The sequence below is a fragment of the Eubalaena glacialis genome, chromosome 19, assembly GCF_028564815.1.
Source record: "Eubalaena glacialis isolate mEubGla1 chromosome 19, mEubGla1.1.hap2.+ XY, whole genome shotgun sequence".
Taxonomy (NCBI): Eukaryota; Metazoa; Chordata; class Mammalia; order Artiodactyla; family Balaenidae; genus Eubalaena; species Eubalaena glacialis.
This window is the reverse complement of record NC_083734.1, coordinates 29,749,778-29,767,512: the sequence shown is the minus strand read 5'-3', so window position 1 is coordinate 29,767,512 and position 17,735 is coordinate 29,749,778. Positions and strand designations below refer to the sequence as shown.

The 17,735-nt window shown below is 43.1% G+C and overlaps 1 protein-coding gene across 2 annotated transcripts in view; it reads left to right on the top strand.

Annotated features, from left to right (window-relative positions):
- HLF (HLF transcription factor, PAR bZIP family member) overlaps nt 1-12,892 on the top strand; it is a 49,614-nt gene extending 36,722 nt beyond the window's left edge. Inside the window, exons 3-4 of one of the 2 annotated variants that reach the window (XM_061175377.1) lie at nt 6,928-7,148; nt 12,149-12,892. In XM_061175377.1, coding sequence (XP_061031360.1) covers nt 6,928-7,148; nt 12,149-12,364 — 437 coding nt within the window. In that variant the 3' untranslated portion in view covers nt 12,365-12,892. Of the gene's footprint in view, nt 1-6,927; nt 7,149-12,145 lie in introns of both variants that reach the window. The other variant, XM_061175376.1, reaches the window with a different exon arrangement.
- Nucleotides 12,893-17,735: the final 4,843 nt, after the last annotated feature.

The window sequence follows — 17,735 nt, the reverse complement described above, 5'->3', positions numbered from 1 at the left end:
GGGTTTGAGGTAGGGGGTGACCTGCATAGGTTTCTGTTTTTAGAATGTTTCCCAGTGGCTGTGTGGAGAGTCCATTGTGGGGACTCCAGTGGAAGGAGGGGGAGCAGTTAGGAGGATGTGGAGAGATGCTCAAGGGAGAGACCGTGCCGGCTTGGATGAGGAGGCAGTCTTTTTACTTGATTTTTTTAAAAGTATCTGGGATCATAGTATCTGTCTATCTATCTATATATATTTTGGCTTGCGGCTTGAAGCATCTTAGTTCCCCAACTAGGGATCGAACCCGGGCCATGGCAGTGAAAGCGCTGAGTCCTAACCACTGGACCACCAGGGAATTCCCCACAGTATCTATACTTTATATTTGTGTTTATATGGAGACTACTGATTGCTTTCCAGGCACTGTGCATTATGTTAAGTACTCTATATATACCTTGTCTCATTCATTTCTCACACAGCCCTATGAGGCAGGCATTGTAATCTCCATTTGCAGATGAAAAAACTGGAACTAAGAGAGGTAGGTTTTTTTTTTTTTAATTCTAGTTTTTTAATTGGTGTTTTGTTTTTTGTTTTTTTTAATTTTTATTTATTTATTTATTTTTTGGCTGTGTTGGGTCTTCGTTTCTGTGCGAGGGCTCTCTCTAGTTGTGGCAAGCGGGGGCCACTCTTCATCGCGGTGCGCGGGCCTCTCACTATCGCGGCCTCTCTTGTTGCGGAGCACAGGCTTCAGTCGCGCAGGCTCAGTAGTTGTGGCTCACGGGCCTCGTTGCTCCGGGGCATGTGGGATCCTCCCAGACCAGAGCTCGAACCCATGTCCCCTGCATTGGCAGGCAGATTCTCAACCACTGCGCCACCAGGGAAGCCCAAGAGGTAGGTTTAAACAAAGGAAAAAAATTCACCAGTAGTTCCTGTCCTCACAACAGACCTTACTAGGAAATGTGGAATATTTCTTTCTGGTCCTTTATTCACAAACACCAAAGTTTATACCGTATAGGTGGTGGAATGAGAAATCAAACCTAAGTCTGACTCACTTCACAGCTTAACCACTACCCAGTACATTTTAAAACCTTACTGTGATATTAATGTTATTGTATAAGCATGTCCCCAAATATACTAGCTCAGCTTGTAGATCAGTCCTCTCTTGCCATGACAGTGTTTACCAAACACTCACAAATACTTGGTAGCATACACAAATGAGGGTTTATTGTTCACTCGTCTGAAATTGCTGTGGGTTGGTCAGGTAGATCTGCTGATCTTGGCTGGACTCGCACATCTCAGGAACAAGTGATCTGGGCTGACCTAGACTGGCCTGCCCCACGTGCCCTTCACCCCCGCAGGAGGCTAGACCAAGCATGTATATGGTGGTGACAAAAGTGCTGCAGAGAAGCAGCAGGACATGCAAAACCTCTTTATGCCCAGCCTCAGAACTGACACTCTGTCACTTCTGCCACATTCTGTTGGCCAATGCATGTCACAAGGCCAGCCCAGATTCAAGGGGTGGGGAAATAGACTCAGCCTGGAACTGCAGAGTCACGTGGAACAGGACATGGGTAGAGGGAGGGATGAGACCTCTGGCCATTAGGACATTGTTGCCTTTGCAGAGTGCTTGTTGGACAAGTTAACAGGTTCCTGCCATCGGAATAGAGACTAGCTAAATCAGCCTCAGAGTTCAGAAAGCCCGCATCCTTAGGGTGTACTTTGGAGGCCTTTATTTAATCTCTGTACCTAGTGTGGTAACTCTTTACATACCCTCGAGTGTTACTGCAGTCTTCTAAGTTAATTGGCACCCTGTAACGTAAGGATTCTCGGAAGCAGGGTGTTTTACAGTGAAGTGAGCCCTGATGATGGTTTTCTTCTGAAAGCAGTTGGTACAAAGAGGGTCAGAAGTGCTATTTCAAACTCAAATTATGACTCTCTAGGGTCAAAGAGGTCGTGAGAAGCAAACAGACCACAGACTGGTTATGGGAAGGAGAGGAAGATCATGAACCAAACTGAATCACAAGGAATTTCACCCATCAGTTCTAATAGAGAACCCACTGGCCAAAACCAAATCATTTTCTCTCTTCTCAGCATTCTTTATAGAGAATAATATTCATCAGCTGGCTGATGCTCGTCAGTGGTAACACTAGGATATGGTGTCTGTCCTGACAGTACGGCTGTGTTTAACTTCCTGAATGGGGAGCACATCAGAAAGGTTGGAGATGCTGTAATTAGTCTTGAGGGTTAAGTCGTAAATGTAGCTACAGTTTATTACTTTGATGCAGCCATAAACTAAAGAAATAAACCATCAACTTGAGATTGGGACACGGAACACAGATTGTGGCTGTACCCATTCATTGATGACTTCTAGCTTATCAGCTAATTGAACGTGAGATGCTAAATTCTTGTTAAGTATGTAAGAGTAAGAAACATCCTATCTTCAGTTATGCTATTTGGAGGTTTAGGCATGCCTACTCTGTGACAAAAGTGGAGGCCAATTTTGGGTTTGAAGGTAACTTCTAATCTTCTAGATTTAAGCCCTTTGTTCCACCCTTTCCACCAGAAATCCTCCTTGGCTCTCCTGGAAGTGACTTTCATTAAGATGCTTTTAAAAAGAAGAAAACAATGTTCCAGCAAACTGCAGAGTCTACACCGTGGGGTTGATCCTGTCCACCCCTGATATTTCAAAGAAAGCCTTGGAGAAATACCAAGCTCAGACTTAACAAATACAGGAAAAAACCACATGATCATCTCAACAGATACTAAAAAAGTCATTTGAGGAAATTTAATATGTGATTTCTGATTTAAAAAAAACAACTCTCAGTGCAGTAGGGCTGGAAGGGTTGGAAATGCCTTAGCTTGTCAAACTGTTATCTGCTAGGATTCTATAATAGACTTTAAGGATATGAAGCATTAAAAGTTTTTTCATTAAAGTCTGGGGCAAGCAGGGACCTCCAGTCTCATCCCTTTTACCTATTGCCTTGCAGAGCCCAGCCAGCGCAGTGAGGTGTTTTTTTAGGTAGGAATTATAAACCTTGAGGCAACAACTATCTCTAGAGGCAGAAAAGATTATTTACCTAGAAAACTCAGAGAAGTTAGAACTATTAGAACTAATAAGGGAGTTAAGTGGCTGGATATAAACCCAGCATTTTAAAACCAGTAGCTTCTTATATGTCAGCAGTAACCAATTAGTAAGTCTAACACGGGAAATTTACACTAGCAACAACTATGAGAAAACATTGAAGGGATAAACTTAGCAAAAAATGTGAAAGTTTAAAGTGAAGAAAACTGTGAAACTTAAAGATGTAAGAAAAAGAACAAAAAATAAAAATGGGGAGTATACTAAGGTTATATTGAATATTTAAAAGGTATCAGTTGTCCCTAAATTAACCTATGGCTTTCATGCAATCTTCATTCAAAAATTCCATTAATAATTTTAAATATAACTTAACATATCCTGAAATTCATCTAGAAGAGTGTAAGAATACTGAATAAAATTTTACGAAAAGAACAATAAAGAGGGAAGAACTTGCCCTATCAAATATCAAACCTTACTTACCATTATATTAAGACACTCGGAGAATACTGTGTAAAGCCCCTTGCATGTACTTTATACAAAAATAAATCTTAGGTGATTCAAAATCCTAAAAATATAAATTAATTATAGTTGTATTAGAGAAAAGTATAGAGTAATATATGTACACACACGTATGTACACACATGTATATGTATACATACATGTATACATGCATGCATATAATATAATTTGGGGATAGAGAAGGTATGAAATTAAGCCATAAAGGAGAAAATTTTAAGACATTATTACCATATTACAGTGTAAGATCTCGTCAATAGTGCAAAACTCTATAAGCAAGGTTAGAAAACAAACAGTCTGGGAGAAAATATTTTCTACAAATAAAACAGATGAAAGGATTACATCCATCGTCTATAAAGAGTTCTTTCTATAAAGAATTCTTACAAATGAATAAGCAACAAAATCCATTTAAAAAGAAGCAAAAGATATGAAGAGGGTGGTATATAGGAGAAGAAATAGATGCAATAGACATGTGAGATGCTCAGTCTCACTAGTAACAAGGAAATGTAAATTCAACAATAGTGACATTTGTATATATCAGATTGGCAACATTTTAAAAATTAATATTTTAGTTGTACAAAAATGCACTCTTAGAAATGTTGGTGCAACTATAGATAAGATTTAGCAATGCTTTTAGAAATATAAAATATACATGTCTTTTGCATGAGCAGTCTCACTTCTAGACATCCCTTCTATAAAAATACTCACATACCTAAAAATCCTTCCGTTGGGGAATGATTAAGTAAATTGTTACATATCCCAGCTACGGAATACTACTCACCCTTTAAAAAGAACAGAGTAGTTCTGTTTGTACTAACATGGGAAATTGCATATGGTATACTGGTATATTGAAAAAGTAATTTAAGATCTGTGGGTAATATAATCCTATTTGGGTTAAATCATTTATATGTAAAAACCAAGGATTGAGAGGTTCACACCAAGCAGTTAAGGGTGGTCTCCTCTGGGAAGAGCAGCAAGGTAGATTGGGGGCAAGGGAGACACGTTTCTGCATTTGTTGAAATTTTGCAATGAACATCTTTGGTAATTTAAAAAATTAATGTAATGATGCATTCTTAACTTGAAAATTCTTATATTAAAAATTTGCAAATCCACAAAAGGTAGGACAAAATAATAAAGATCCTCCTCCCTGTTACTCAGTGATACGTGGACATTTAGGAATAAAGGGGGAAAAATGAGTCCAGCAGAGTTAATACAGTAGAAAATATAGACAAACAAGATGATGCAAGGATATCTTGGGAGAAAAGAGACCCAGCTGTGTTTCTCATGTCCTTTGCTGGTTGCTCTGTGATGCTGGGGAAGCTATTGAAAGCCATTGACTCGTCTGTGGTCCAGTTAGGTTTTCTCTTTGCTGCAGGTAGGGCTGACCTACTTCCATTGGAAGAAAGGGCTCGAGAGAAAGAATGCAGATAAAGCTTCTGCCTAAATGTGAAGTGTTATTGTTAGAATGTTCATGAATGAATGTCAGCGCCCAGCATCTCAGAGGGCCCCCATTAAATGAGGAGTATTCTTTGTAGAAGCAGAGCTCTGAAGTAGGCACCACCGTGAGGAGTGGGGTGGGGATAAAATAGAGAAAACATGAAAGACCATGTGGTCTGGTAGAGGAAGCGGGGTGTGTGTGTAAACCTTAACATGTATAAATCAATAAAGGGGATTTAAACACAACATAATTCACAGAATACTGAAGTACTAAGGAAGAACTTGAAGTAACTTTGAGCAATTAGATTTGGGAAATATTAATTAAGAGATGATTCCAGAGGGGAGCAGAGGGTGTATCTACCTGTGGGTGTGTGTATGTGATGCGGGGGTGACGCATGGGGTGTGGTGGTTGAACTGAGAGGGCATTGGGTAGTTTTATTATTAAGTTCAAAGAGAGTTTCTAAAGGGAAAGTAAAATACCCGTTTGACCCAGATATGGTCCATTTTCTGAGGCAATGTCGAGAGGCACAAGATCAAATCTAGCTTGACACCATCCAGTGCAGAACTCAGCAGCCTCTAGAAGCTGGAGCTGAACTGAGCGTGGCTAATGAGAAATCTCCATCCTCTGCCAATGCCTTGGGACCCATCTCTTCCTCTTTGGCAAGCAGGATACAAAGAGAGCTCAAAGCAGAGTGGGGACCAAAAGGTCCCCAGAACGTTCATTCTGCAAGCTCCCCACCAGGCCTTTCCGGAAAACAGACAAGCCTGGTTTCACAGGTTAGCCAGAAAGCAAGTCGATGGCTTTGCCCTTCAACCCGGGGTAGTTTCTAATGGCACCTACAGGATACTCCACATGGCGTCCAGCCTTCAGCAGTGACGGAGAAGAGGACGTGTGCTAAACCGAGCTGAGCTGTATCCTCTCATTTATTCTCTGGGCGTGAAAGGGGTGATTGTAAAATTCAAATGAAACTAAAAGTTGAGGTTCAGAGCTCCCCACATAAACGCTGCAGTCTGTTATTCCGAAATGCAGTCAACCCTTTTTCGAGGACCTTTGTGCCTTTCAGTGGTTTGGTTTGCAGAACCGTCAAGTGGAAGTTAGATCATCTTCATTGCATCTTTTCCATTTTGCTCAATATTCCTTGAATGCACACATGGGTTAGCACCACAGCCTGGTAGCTCATCTCCTGTCTCCAGTCCTGCCCCCTTCAGTTCACTCCTCACACTTCTTTCCACACTTCAGCTCTGCTTATCACTTCAGTGCTCAGAACCCCTCAGTGACATTCAAGGCCTTTTATAACATCCCTACTGCCCACCTTCCTTGACCACATCTCTTGCATTTATGCCTCTCTCCTTTCCATTTTGTGTTCTGATACAGCTACCCAAGACTACTTGTGGTTCCTCAAAAATGCAACCCTCTGTCTTGTATTTGTCCCTGGATTACCTTTTTTGCTAATTACTGTGTGTCTCAAGATGCCGCTATACCAAGCATCTTCTCTCGGAGTGTTCCCTAACCTGCTTCGGGTTACGTCCTTTCCCCCCACATTCTGGAAGCACGTGTGGTTTCCTTTCATCCCTTCACTATATCTCACTGGCTAGTTTTGGTCTGATTCCCTGACTCACCTGGAAAACACCTTAAAGGTAAAAAAAGAGTACCTGACACATAGTTGGCGCTTCATGAATATGTTGTAGGATGGAATGAATGCATGTATTTTTAAATTTAGTTTGTGAATATGTGTATGTGGGTCCTTGTTCTCCCTGATCTGACATGAGTAAAGCCATTCAGCCTGCTGTGCCTCAGGAACGACGTTAGAGTCACATTTAAGTAAGTTTAAGACTCTTGCCCTCATCCTGAGCATCATCAAGTAGCTGTCTCCTGGGCCTCCATAGAGTGTGCATGAATTAAAACTCCTGTGTTGTTCCAGGCCAGCTGTTGCCAGCCAACCGCAATACTCCGAGCCCCATTGACCCTGACACCATCCAGGTCCCGGTGGGCTATGAGCCAGACCCGGCCGACCTTGCCCTCTCCAGCATCCCCGGGCAGGAAATGTTTGACCCTCGCAAACGCAAGTTCTCTGAGGAAGAACTGAAGCCACAGCCCATGATTAAGAAAGCTCGCAAAGTCTTCATCCCAGATGATCTGAAGGTAAATTGGAACTGGTAATTAGGCTGTGGGCAAGTGGAGAGTGGGATCAAGAGGCAGATTAAAAGGGTGACCCCAGGAAAATCACACAAGCTAGTGAACAAAGACTTGTGATTTCTGATCCCATTTCTTGGCATGTGACGAGGCAAGTTGCTTCCTCTCTGGGTGTCTTCTGAACTACGCCTTTCATATCTTGATAATGCATAGATATAAGGAAAAGCAATAAAATGGAGTGCTTTGCAGCCCATGAAGGAAGCAAACCCACTAATATCTGCAAGGAAACCTATGAAAGCCTAATAAAATCAAACCAGGATCTTTCAAGGTTGAAAAGAGAAAAAAAATTATTTGGGAAGGGCATCTGGACCTCATAGTCTCCAAGGGTTGCCTTCCCTTTGGGAATTTAACACTAATTAACTGCTGCCATTTCTCTGTAGGCCTCAGGGAGTAACAGCCAGAGACAGGACCTCTCTCCACATTGCCAGCCTTGGATGCTAGGGTGGGACTTTTAAGGAAGCTGGTGGGTTTCCTGACACTATTTATAAGTAATATTCACTCTGTGTCTCAAGTAAAGATCACTTGAGTATCTCAACAAAAGGTTAATTTGGGGTTGGTTTTTCTCTACTGTGTTGAAGGCACACATTATTTATAAAGGAAAATAGCCTTACCTTAGGAAATCAGATACAACTTAAAATTAATCTGACACATTTAATGATACCTTAGGAAGAGAATTCTTTCTAAACTTATGCCATGCCTACTAATACCAAAATAGAACCATTTTTGATTACCCATTGCTTAGAATTTTTTGTGTTTATGCTACTTTCCAATCATATGGACAATAGAGATATGATTGTATACATTCAAGGCATTGGAAGCAGACATAATTTTCTAACTGCTGACCACCATTTCTCAAACCTAAATATGGTTCACATGAAGAGACACTCCTGTTGGGAAAATGGGAGTTTGGGACATTGTCCTGGAACTGATTTAGACCATTTACTTCTGCTTTTCATATATACAAAGAGCACTGGAGGAAAAAGTACCCGGCAGATTTAAGTCACTGCTGTCATCCAATACCTCAGATTACCTTCAGTGATGCAGAATCATAAAATGTCCGGGTTTTGGGACTTCCCTGGTGGCGCAGTGGTTAAGAATCCACCAGCCAATGCAGAGGACACGGGTTCGAGCCCTGGTCCGGGAAGATCCTACATGCTGCGGAGCAACTATGCCTATGCACCACAACTACTGAGCCTGCACTCTGGAGCCCGCGAGCCACAACTACTGAGCCTGTGTGCCACAACTACTGAAGCCCACATGTCTAGAGCCCATGCTCCGCAACAAGAGAAGCGACCGCAAGGAGAAGCCATCTCACCACAACGAAGAGTAGTAGCCCCCGCTCGCTGCAACTAGAGAAAGCCCGCGCGTAGCAACAAAGACACAATGTAGCCAAAAATAAATAAATAAATAAATTTATTACAAAATAAAATGTCGGGTTTTAAAAGGGACCTCAGAGATTCATTAGACCAAAGTGATAATTTTACCACTGAGGAAATGGAGACACAGAAAGGTAGAGGTGAACACTGCTAGTTAGTGTAAGGCCCAGCCTCGTCCCCAAGTCGGCTAGCTTCCAGAAAGGTCACTGAAGCACGTTGGCCCTGACAGGAGCTACATCGGGAGCCTTTGGGTGACAAACCAATAGCTGTCACCCTGAGAATCAAAAGAGGAAAGTGCATAGTAAAAACACCAGAAAATTGAAGCTAGTCAGGGAATCGATGGTTAGACTAAGATGGGGTAAGAAAGGGGCCCCATGGGATTAGGTCCTGGGTGATTAGGCATCTTCTTTCAGCTCATGCTTTTCCTCATCTTGTGTTCTTAGCCATACAATTCTGTGTGCATTTTGGAACTTGCCTCTTAAACTAAACCGGGGAGCCCATTCAGTAGGGATTTCCTCTTGAATGGAGGCAAGTTTGAAGGGATGCTTTTGAGTAGTAGATACAACTTCCAGCCAGACCTGCATATGGTCTCCAAATTTACAAATTTAAAGCAAAGAGCAAGCTTACTTAATTACCCTGGTAACCTCAGCAACAAAGAGGCCACGTGAAAAACGTCTGTGCTGGAATTATGCATGTTACTGCCACCATGGCTGGGCCTGGCCTTCTCACGTGCCAGTGAGGGGAGCAGGCAGGAACATTGTCCTGCCAGGTGTCCCTGGATTCCTTCAGTTGTGAGTAAAGTCTCAGGCCCCAGAGCATGAGCACTGGTGAAGCAAGAAGCAGAGCTGTAGGATGTTTCTCGTGTGGCAGGAGGACTGAGCTGGGGCAGGTGACCTCCAGCCCTGGATGAGCAGACCGAGTGAGTGAAACGGCCCTCCCTGCCGCTGCCTGCACTCTCTCTCTGGAGCCATTCATTTGGGTTAGCGGGCAGCCCCAGGAAGATGAAGGGGTGGCATAGTGATTCCTAGCTGAGAATCAGTTTAATCGCCTTGGTGTCTTTCACACATCCATTCATTCACTTGACAAATATTTTTCAAATGCTAGTGTCTGCCAAGTCCTATGTCAGGGCCTGGGGATTCCAAGGTGAGCCGCTACTGACATTGTTCCTGCCCCCAAGTGAGAAAAAGGGAGTGTTGACATGTCAGGGGGGGCCTGCTGGGCAGAGGTGGCATCAAACACCAGACCCTCAAGAAGATGGGACTGGACTGAGGAGTTCTTTGCCAGGTAGGGGTACCTCCGTAGCCAGATGGCATCTGCCCCTGGGAGATAGAGGGAAAGGGTACAGGTGATGTATCAGCCCCACTCAATATCCTGCTCTCCCCGTCCCCCATTTCTGTGCTGACAAAGGTGGGAAAGCTGGTTTTCCTTGTCTGGGACGGTCCTCCTATCATGCCTGCCTTCTGCAGCCTCTGCCCCAATCCTATTCCCAGCTCCCCTCCCACCTGAGGTGGTCCCCATTCCACACCTTTCCTGGCTCATCTGCACATGTGGACAGGTGAGGCTGGGAAATGAAAGCACCTTAGAAGTGAGAAGAGCTCAGAAATTGTTTGCTACCCTGAGGTCAGCTGGTGACTCCCCTGGTCCTTAAGACCCGGTCACAAACCACCAAGTCCATGGCCTATGGTGGTACCTCTTCCCCATCCTCCTGCCCGCCGCACACAGCTTCTCCTTGTTCTCATGTACCCCTTCACTCCCCGGCCCCTGTGTGCAGGTTCTGATACATCCTAAGCCAACCCCTCTTTCAAATCATCTTGGAAACTACACTCCTGGGAACACTGATGAGTATGGTAGATTCACTGATTGACCAAGGGGGTAGAATTGGGGCTTACAAAGTAATGCAGACAACTTCCATCAGAGCTGGAGGTTTCACTGGTGTTAATGTGCCTTAGGCTCTCTCACCCCTGTGGAGTCTTGTGCTCTCTTAGCTCCTCCCAGCTTCTCTGGGCCAGCGCCCTAGTCTCTCTCCCCTTCCTCCAGCTCCTCTGCGCCCTTTCTGAAGGAAAGCAACAAATCCTGCCCCAAGCTTAATTATCCAGGTATTTTCCAAAGGACAGCCTCCTTTCTAAGAAGAATTCTGGTACTAGCTATTATGAAGATCACCTTTTTCACTTTGTTACACATTATTATGAAATGTATAGCAAGCTGGGAGTGGTTTATAAATAAGAGAACAGTACTAGCTTGTGAAGGGCAGATAGAAGGTGCCTGCACATGCTTTCTGTCTCACACTTCCTGTCTTTGTGCTGGGCAAGTTTTGGCTCAGGGTAAATGGCAGGGATGGCGCAGACCACTGACCTTGGACTTTGCTCACGGCCTTGGCCTCAAACCATGTGACCTCCTCCAGTGCCAAATGCCTCTTGGAATCCTGGGGGAGGGGAAGAACTGGCTCACTCACTTATTCTGGGTGGCACATAACTGCAGGTGTTAGCTTTGCTAGGATTGAGGAATTTACTGTTGCAAGTTGTTGAAAAAAGGGGGTTGCAAAACCCACCAGGTGGCACCATAAATGGAAGAAGACTTACATTTCTTAGTCCTCCTAGGAAGGTTTTCCATTTTTTGGCAGAGGGAGCAGTGATGGGGGGGAAAGGAGGGATTGCTTTCACGTTGACCACAGTTAAACATCACTCAGGCTAAGACAGCCTAGAAAACAGTTAAACAGGAAATTAGAGTAAATTATTTAAATGTTAGCTACCAATATGAGTATATTGATCAGTGGCAGGTGGAACTTTATTTTTTTATTTGTTTTTAATTGCCAAAGTATACATGCCCATTATAGAATATTCTAGTAGTTCAGAAGGATATAAAATAAAAGGTGAAAGATCCTACCTCTCTCCTTGCCTCCCTCCTTCAATCCCCCTTCCAAACCCACCACTTTTAATAGCTGCGTATAAATCTTCTAGGCCTCTTTCTATGAATATATACTATTATAATTTTTTAACCAAAGTGGGATGAGGAACGTATTGATCTGCAAATTGCCACTGTTTCTACCCACATAGTGATATGTCGCTAGCATCTTTCTGGTTCAGCTGGATCATTATTTTTAACAGTTGTGTGAACCTATCATGATGTAGTTATTAAAGCTCCTGATAATTAGGGGGTTTTGCCCATTTTTTTCTATTACAAACAATGCTGCAGTAAAAATTTTGTGCCCGTGTGTGCGCACGTGCGTGAGGACTGCGCTAGGGTGCGAGCCCAGAGGCACGGTGCAGATACTGCCAGGTCGCCTTGCAACAATACTGTATCAATTTATTCAGGAAAGCACGCTCCCAGGGAAGAAAAGGGTTTAACATTTCTAGCAAAGAGAGGGAAGGAGTTAGGTTTGTCCTTCAGAGTGTGCGGGAGGCCCGGCTTTGCTTGGGGACGTGAGCTCTGCTGGGCGGGAGAGGCGGCCCGGCGAAGGGCGGGTGCCCTCGGCTCGCAGAGCCGGAGCCGGAGCCGGGGGCGGGAAGCCCGGTGGGGATGCGGGACGCGGGCCGAGGTCTAACCGCGTCGGTGTGTTTCCCCCGCCCCGAGCAGGACGACAAGTACTGGGCGCGGCGCCGGAAGAACAACATGGCGGCCAAGCGCTCGCGTGATGCGCGGCGCCTCAAGGAGAACCAGATCGCCATCCGCGCGTCCTTCCTGGAGAAGGAGAACTCGGCGCTGCGTCAGGAGGTGGCCGACCTGCGCAAGGAGCTGGGCAAGTGCAAGAACATCCTGGCCAAGTACGAGGCCCGGCATGGGCCCCTGTAGGCCGGCGTCCGCGGGCGGCCTCAGGCCCCGGACAGGGGTCTCCTGGTTGATCGCACCGCACCTACCGACCTTTCCGACATCAGCACTTTACCAGATGCATCAACAGGACGGACTCACATTTTGGCGTGGGTGTGTGTATGTGCTTGTGCTCATGTGTGGCCAACGGGTGTGTGTGTGTGTGTGTGTGTGCGCGCGCGTCCCTTTGCACTTGCCATTTTGGTAGCCCTCCATCGTCTTTTAGTTCCAAAATGAAAGGTGCCGTGTTTTTACTGGACTGCGGAGACCTCTCGTGGGTTTCCTGACCCCCTTCCTTCTCCACTCCTGCCCTTTCCGCGTGGCTTCATGTTGGCACTTACCTACTCTTCCAGGACCCTCTGGTTGGGTTCACTAAGAAGGGCCCTGGTGAAATAGCAGATCTCGGTTTTCAAGACCACAGGCTCTTGTCTCTGTTTAATCTGTAAGTTACCATGCTAATAAGGTGCACAGAATAATTTAGCACTACACTGCAGCTCCATTCAGTTACAGGTTGCTTCCCTCCTATCTTCAGTTTTGGTGATGATCGTCTTCAAATTTAAAGTGCTGTTTAGATTTATTAGATCCCATATTTACTTACTGCTGTCTACTAAGTTTCCTTTTAACTCTACCAACCCCGGCAAGTAAGAGTGCTATTATAGAACACAGAGTGTGTTTTTGCACTGTCTGTACCTAAAGCAATAATCCTATTGTACGCTAGAGCATGCTGCCTGAGTACTACTAGTGGACGTAGGATATTTTCCCTACCTAAGAATTTCACTGTCTTTTAAAAAACAAAAAATACAGTAATGCATTTGAGCATGCCCAGAACATCCCCAGGACAGAGAAGCAGAAGGAAATGCCAGGTCTAAGAACGAGGGGTTAACTTATCAGTATACAGCCAAAAAATGCATCTTGGAACAGTTTTTGACATTGATGTGTTTGCTTTTGTTTTCTCCCCTTTCCCATACCCTTAGCCCCTAATTTTCTAGTTAACTTTTTCCACATCCCTCTTGATATTCAATACAATTCAATTAAGATTCAGTTTTCCCCATTTTTTGTAATATATATGTTTTTGTGAATTATACCTTGTCGTTTTTAAAAATCAGTTAAGTTAATAAGTTGATGTTTTGTAAAACCCTTTTTCCTAGTGGTGTCATTTTTGAATGCTTCATAAATTAATGATTTTGGAGCTTATGTTTCTTATTCTCTGTTTGCTTTTGAATGTATGTGCTCTTATAAAGTGGACTTCTGAAAAATGAATGTAAAAGACACTGGTGTATCTCAGAAGGGGATGGTGTTGTCACAAACTGTGGTTAATCCAATCAATTTAAATGTTTACTGTAGACCAAAAGGAGAGATTATTAAATTGTTTAATGTTTATACAGAGTAATTATAGGAAGTTCTTTTTGTACAGTATTTTTCAGATATAAATACTGACGATGTATTTTGGAAGACATATATTATATATAGCAAAGAGAAAAGGAAAACTATTCCATGTTTTAAAATTATATAGCAAAGATATATATTCATCAATGTTGTACAGAGAAGAAGTGCTTGGGTGTTTTTGAAGTCTTTAATATTTTAAGCCTATCACTGACACATCAGCATGTTTTCTGCTTTAAATTAAAATTTTACAACAGTATCGAAGCTTGCTGTGACAAATTCTGCTCTAAAACATCTAAGGAGCTTTCTTATTTCCTATTAGGTCTCAGAAAGAAGTCAGTTAACATCACCCAAAAGCACAAAATGGATGTTAGTCAAATATTTATTGGATGATACAGTGTTTTTTAGGAAAAGCATCTGCCACAAAAATGTTCACTTCAAAATTATGAGTTCCTGGAATGGAACATCACTGCAAGCATCCCAAACAATTCTGTTCTCCTCTGTGGGCACGTGCATCTTACGCAGTATAAGGTTAATATTGGTGCTATGTGTATGGTTTATAATTTGATAGATGTTTTGACTTTAAAGACGATTGTTCTTTTGTTTCACTAACTTGTGTCAAGAGATTCTGGTGTTGTTGCAAAGAAACATTTTCCGCAAGATTAAAATACCCTTTCATCAGTGGGATTTTCTAGTTTCCTGTGTCCAGAGTATGTAATTCTTTAGTGACCTGGTGGTCTCCTTGTCAATCCATCAGCAATGCTTCTCTCATAGTGTCATAGTCTTGGGAAATCTGAATAGTAAAATATTCCTGCTAGGTATCCATTTTGTCCCAAGCTACAGATTATGGTGGGAGATGGGAGAGTATTGGAATTTAAATACATTGTTCAGGTAAATAACCAATAAAATAAACGAGACCTTTGGCAAACTTAAGCAGAACTGAATAAGTGTTATTCAGAGAAACAAGTGGACATGGAGTTGGCCTTTTTATAGGTAAAGAGACTAATTGCAGCAGAATTGTTAAATCGTCACTAAAACAGAAACAAATGACATCTTTAAGTGGAGAAGTGTTGAAGGATTGTACTGAAGACCATCTAAATTCATTGACGTTTAAAATGGTAGCTGAAAAAACTGTATTTGAGTACTGGTCTTTCTGAAATTAGGTTGTTTGTATCAAATGAGCATCATAAATGTTTTCTGCAGAAGAAATAAGAAGATCATAATAAAACATTCTTTGGCGTGCCAGGGGAGGTTTCAGAAACCTACCTCGTCTTAAAAATTTAAAAACTTTGGAGTCTGTACAGGTGCCTTATATGTAGGTTATTGTCACCACACACATGAGCACTCAACCCCTGGACTCACTGCCTTCTGTCCAGGGCAGTCAACTAGTAAATAAAGCAGTTCTGCTAAATGGTATGGGAAGCCCGGCCCAATTTGGAATGACTTGGATCATCCAGGGTCAAATGAGTTCTGCAGACTGAAGCTATTAAAAGAGTCCTGTTGTCATTTTTCACCTTTTCATCATAAGCATCTTTCAGAGATTAATTACTTGGCCATTAAAAATGAATCCAAATCATATTATGCCAACATCATTTAGACATGATTTGGAATGAGCGGCCTAGGACTTCCTGACAAGGTCACATCATCATTTCTTTTGACTAGACTTGCAAAGAAAGGCAAAAATTGGTCAGCCTATCCTTCTGCTTATGCCGCCTTGAGAACATAGGTAGGGAATGGGAGGGAGGTAAGTGATCACTTCCTCCCCTTGAGAAAGTGGCCACTTTTGACCATTCAAAACCCACAGCGAGCAGGATAGTGACAGGCCTTTCATCTTCAAATACAACAGACCGCTGTGAAACCATCCTTTGAAGCAGAAGGACCATTTGTTTGAGGAGCCTGCAGACGGAATTCTGGCATTGGGTGGGGAGGAAGCTGTATGAGAAAGCCCAGAGGTTCCTTCCAACTCACCAGTTTTGTGAGGGAACTCACAATAGTTCTAAATGCACATTAGAAAGGTCTTGAGTCTGTTTTCAGAAGAGTCAAGAAGAATTTTCAGTAGAGTCCTTCCCACCTCCCACCCCCACCCCAAAGTAAAACAAAGGTCATTCTGTAAAACGCAAGGAGTTTATCTACTTTTCCCCTAATGTTCCTTTTAGGAAAACTCAGACTTTATCAACGTTCATCAGGCCAATCCCAGAAGGTGGTAGACACCTGCTCTCAGTCCGCCAGCTTCCTGCTGAGGGCTTCTAGGCCCCCACTGGGAAGGCCAAGATCTCCTCTAGGCTTTCTCTACAATTAACAATGTCATTTTTAAATGAGCAAAGCCATGTCTTCAATCTTGATGCATTGGATTTGGCAACTAAAGTCAGTACATTTTGCAGAGGGCCAAGTGTATGTAGAGGAATCTGTGTGTGTGTGTGTGTGTGTGTGTGTGTGTGAATAGTTAAGGCATAAAATCTTTCATTTTGGAGCACCTTACCGAACATAATAATCACCGTTATCCTTTTGGCAACACCACAAAGATTGCATCTGTTAAACAGGTACAAGTTCACTTGAGGTCAGTGTAATTGTACACCATGGTATTGGTGGTGTTTATTGCTGTTAAGTCCAAACCTTTATCTGTCTGTTATTCTTAATGTTTAATAAACTTTGGATTGTTTCCTGTCTTTCCTTTATTTTTGTTGACAGTCTGCTGGAAATTAGATTCTGTTCCCAATTCTATCATCAAGAAGCCATTGACAGATTAATTACATAGATGATAAAGTAATAATACTATATAATTAGTGAAAAATCAACATTTATTGAGTACTTACATGCCAGACACTGTGCTAAACACTTGCATGGAATATTTTATTTAATCCCATGTCAACCCTATGGGTAGGGACAATTGTTATCTCCATTTACAGAAGAAAGAGAGAAGGTTCGGGAGCTTAAGTAGCTGGTAGGAGTGACAGAAAAGAGTTCTGATCCATCAAATGGGCGTCATTTAGAGTGGTGGTTCCCAAAAACCAGTCCAAAGACTGTTTTCTGGTTGGATGTATAAAATCACCTGGGACCATATTACAAGACTGCAGATCCAGTGATTGATTCTGAATCAGTACATCTGGGATGGGGCTTGGAAATCTGAATTTCTTAAAGGCTCACAGCTAACTCCCATGTGTGGCCAAGTAATTAGAGCCAAGGATTTACAGACTTGACCTTAATTTGAGTTCATGACCTTGGAGGATCCATGTAGAAGCTTCAGAACTTCCATAATTACCTGAAACTGTATGCAACTTTTTGTGTATAAACATTTATTTTTCTGTAGAGGAGATCCATAGCTTCCTTACCCCCCAAAGGAATCTGTGATGCAAGATGGAATAAAAACCCCTGATTAACAGGAAGGCTGATGTAGAGTGGTGGTTCCCAGCCCAGGCAGACCATTAGAATCACCTGGGGAGCTCAAAACACTGGCGCTCATGTGCCACGGTCCAGGCCAAGGAGCTCAGCATCTGTGGCAGAAGAGAAGGGAGCTATGGTGAGGAGCTCAGTGGTTCAAATCTGTCACTTAGCGAGTGTGTGACCTTGAACTAAGCACTTTTAAACCTAAATCTCCCATCTGGGAGAAGGTCAGCTCTCCACCCCTGAGGGTTGTGGGGAGAACTAATGACTTAAATGCATAGTCTCTGGTACATCATCGGCCCTCAATAAATAACTGCCACAGGGGCCTGGGGAGTAGAATGTGTGCCTGTTGCACTTTTTCCAATTCAATATTTCAGACCATTTGTTCCTCCAAAGAAGTCAGAAAACAATTCTGTGCAGAAGAAGGGGTAGGTGGCTGGTGGCGAGGGAACCGGTGATGCCCCAGCATGGGTGTGGTTCGTACTCTGACATCCCTAGTAGATCAGAGCTTTGACTACAGGTTGGGGGATGTCCATCCAGGTGGCATCTTCCAATTTCAGCAGCTACAAGTCAGGGGTCAGCTCTATTTCAC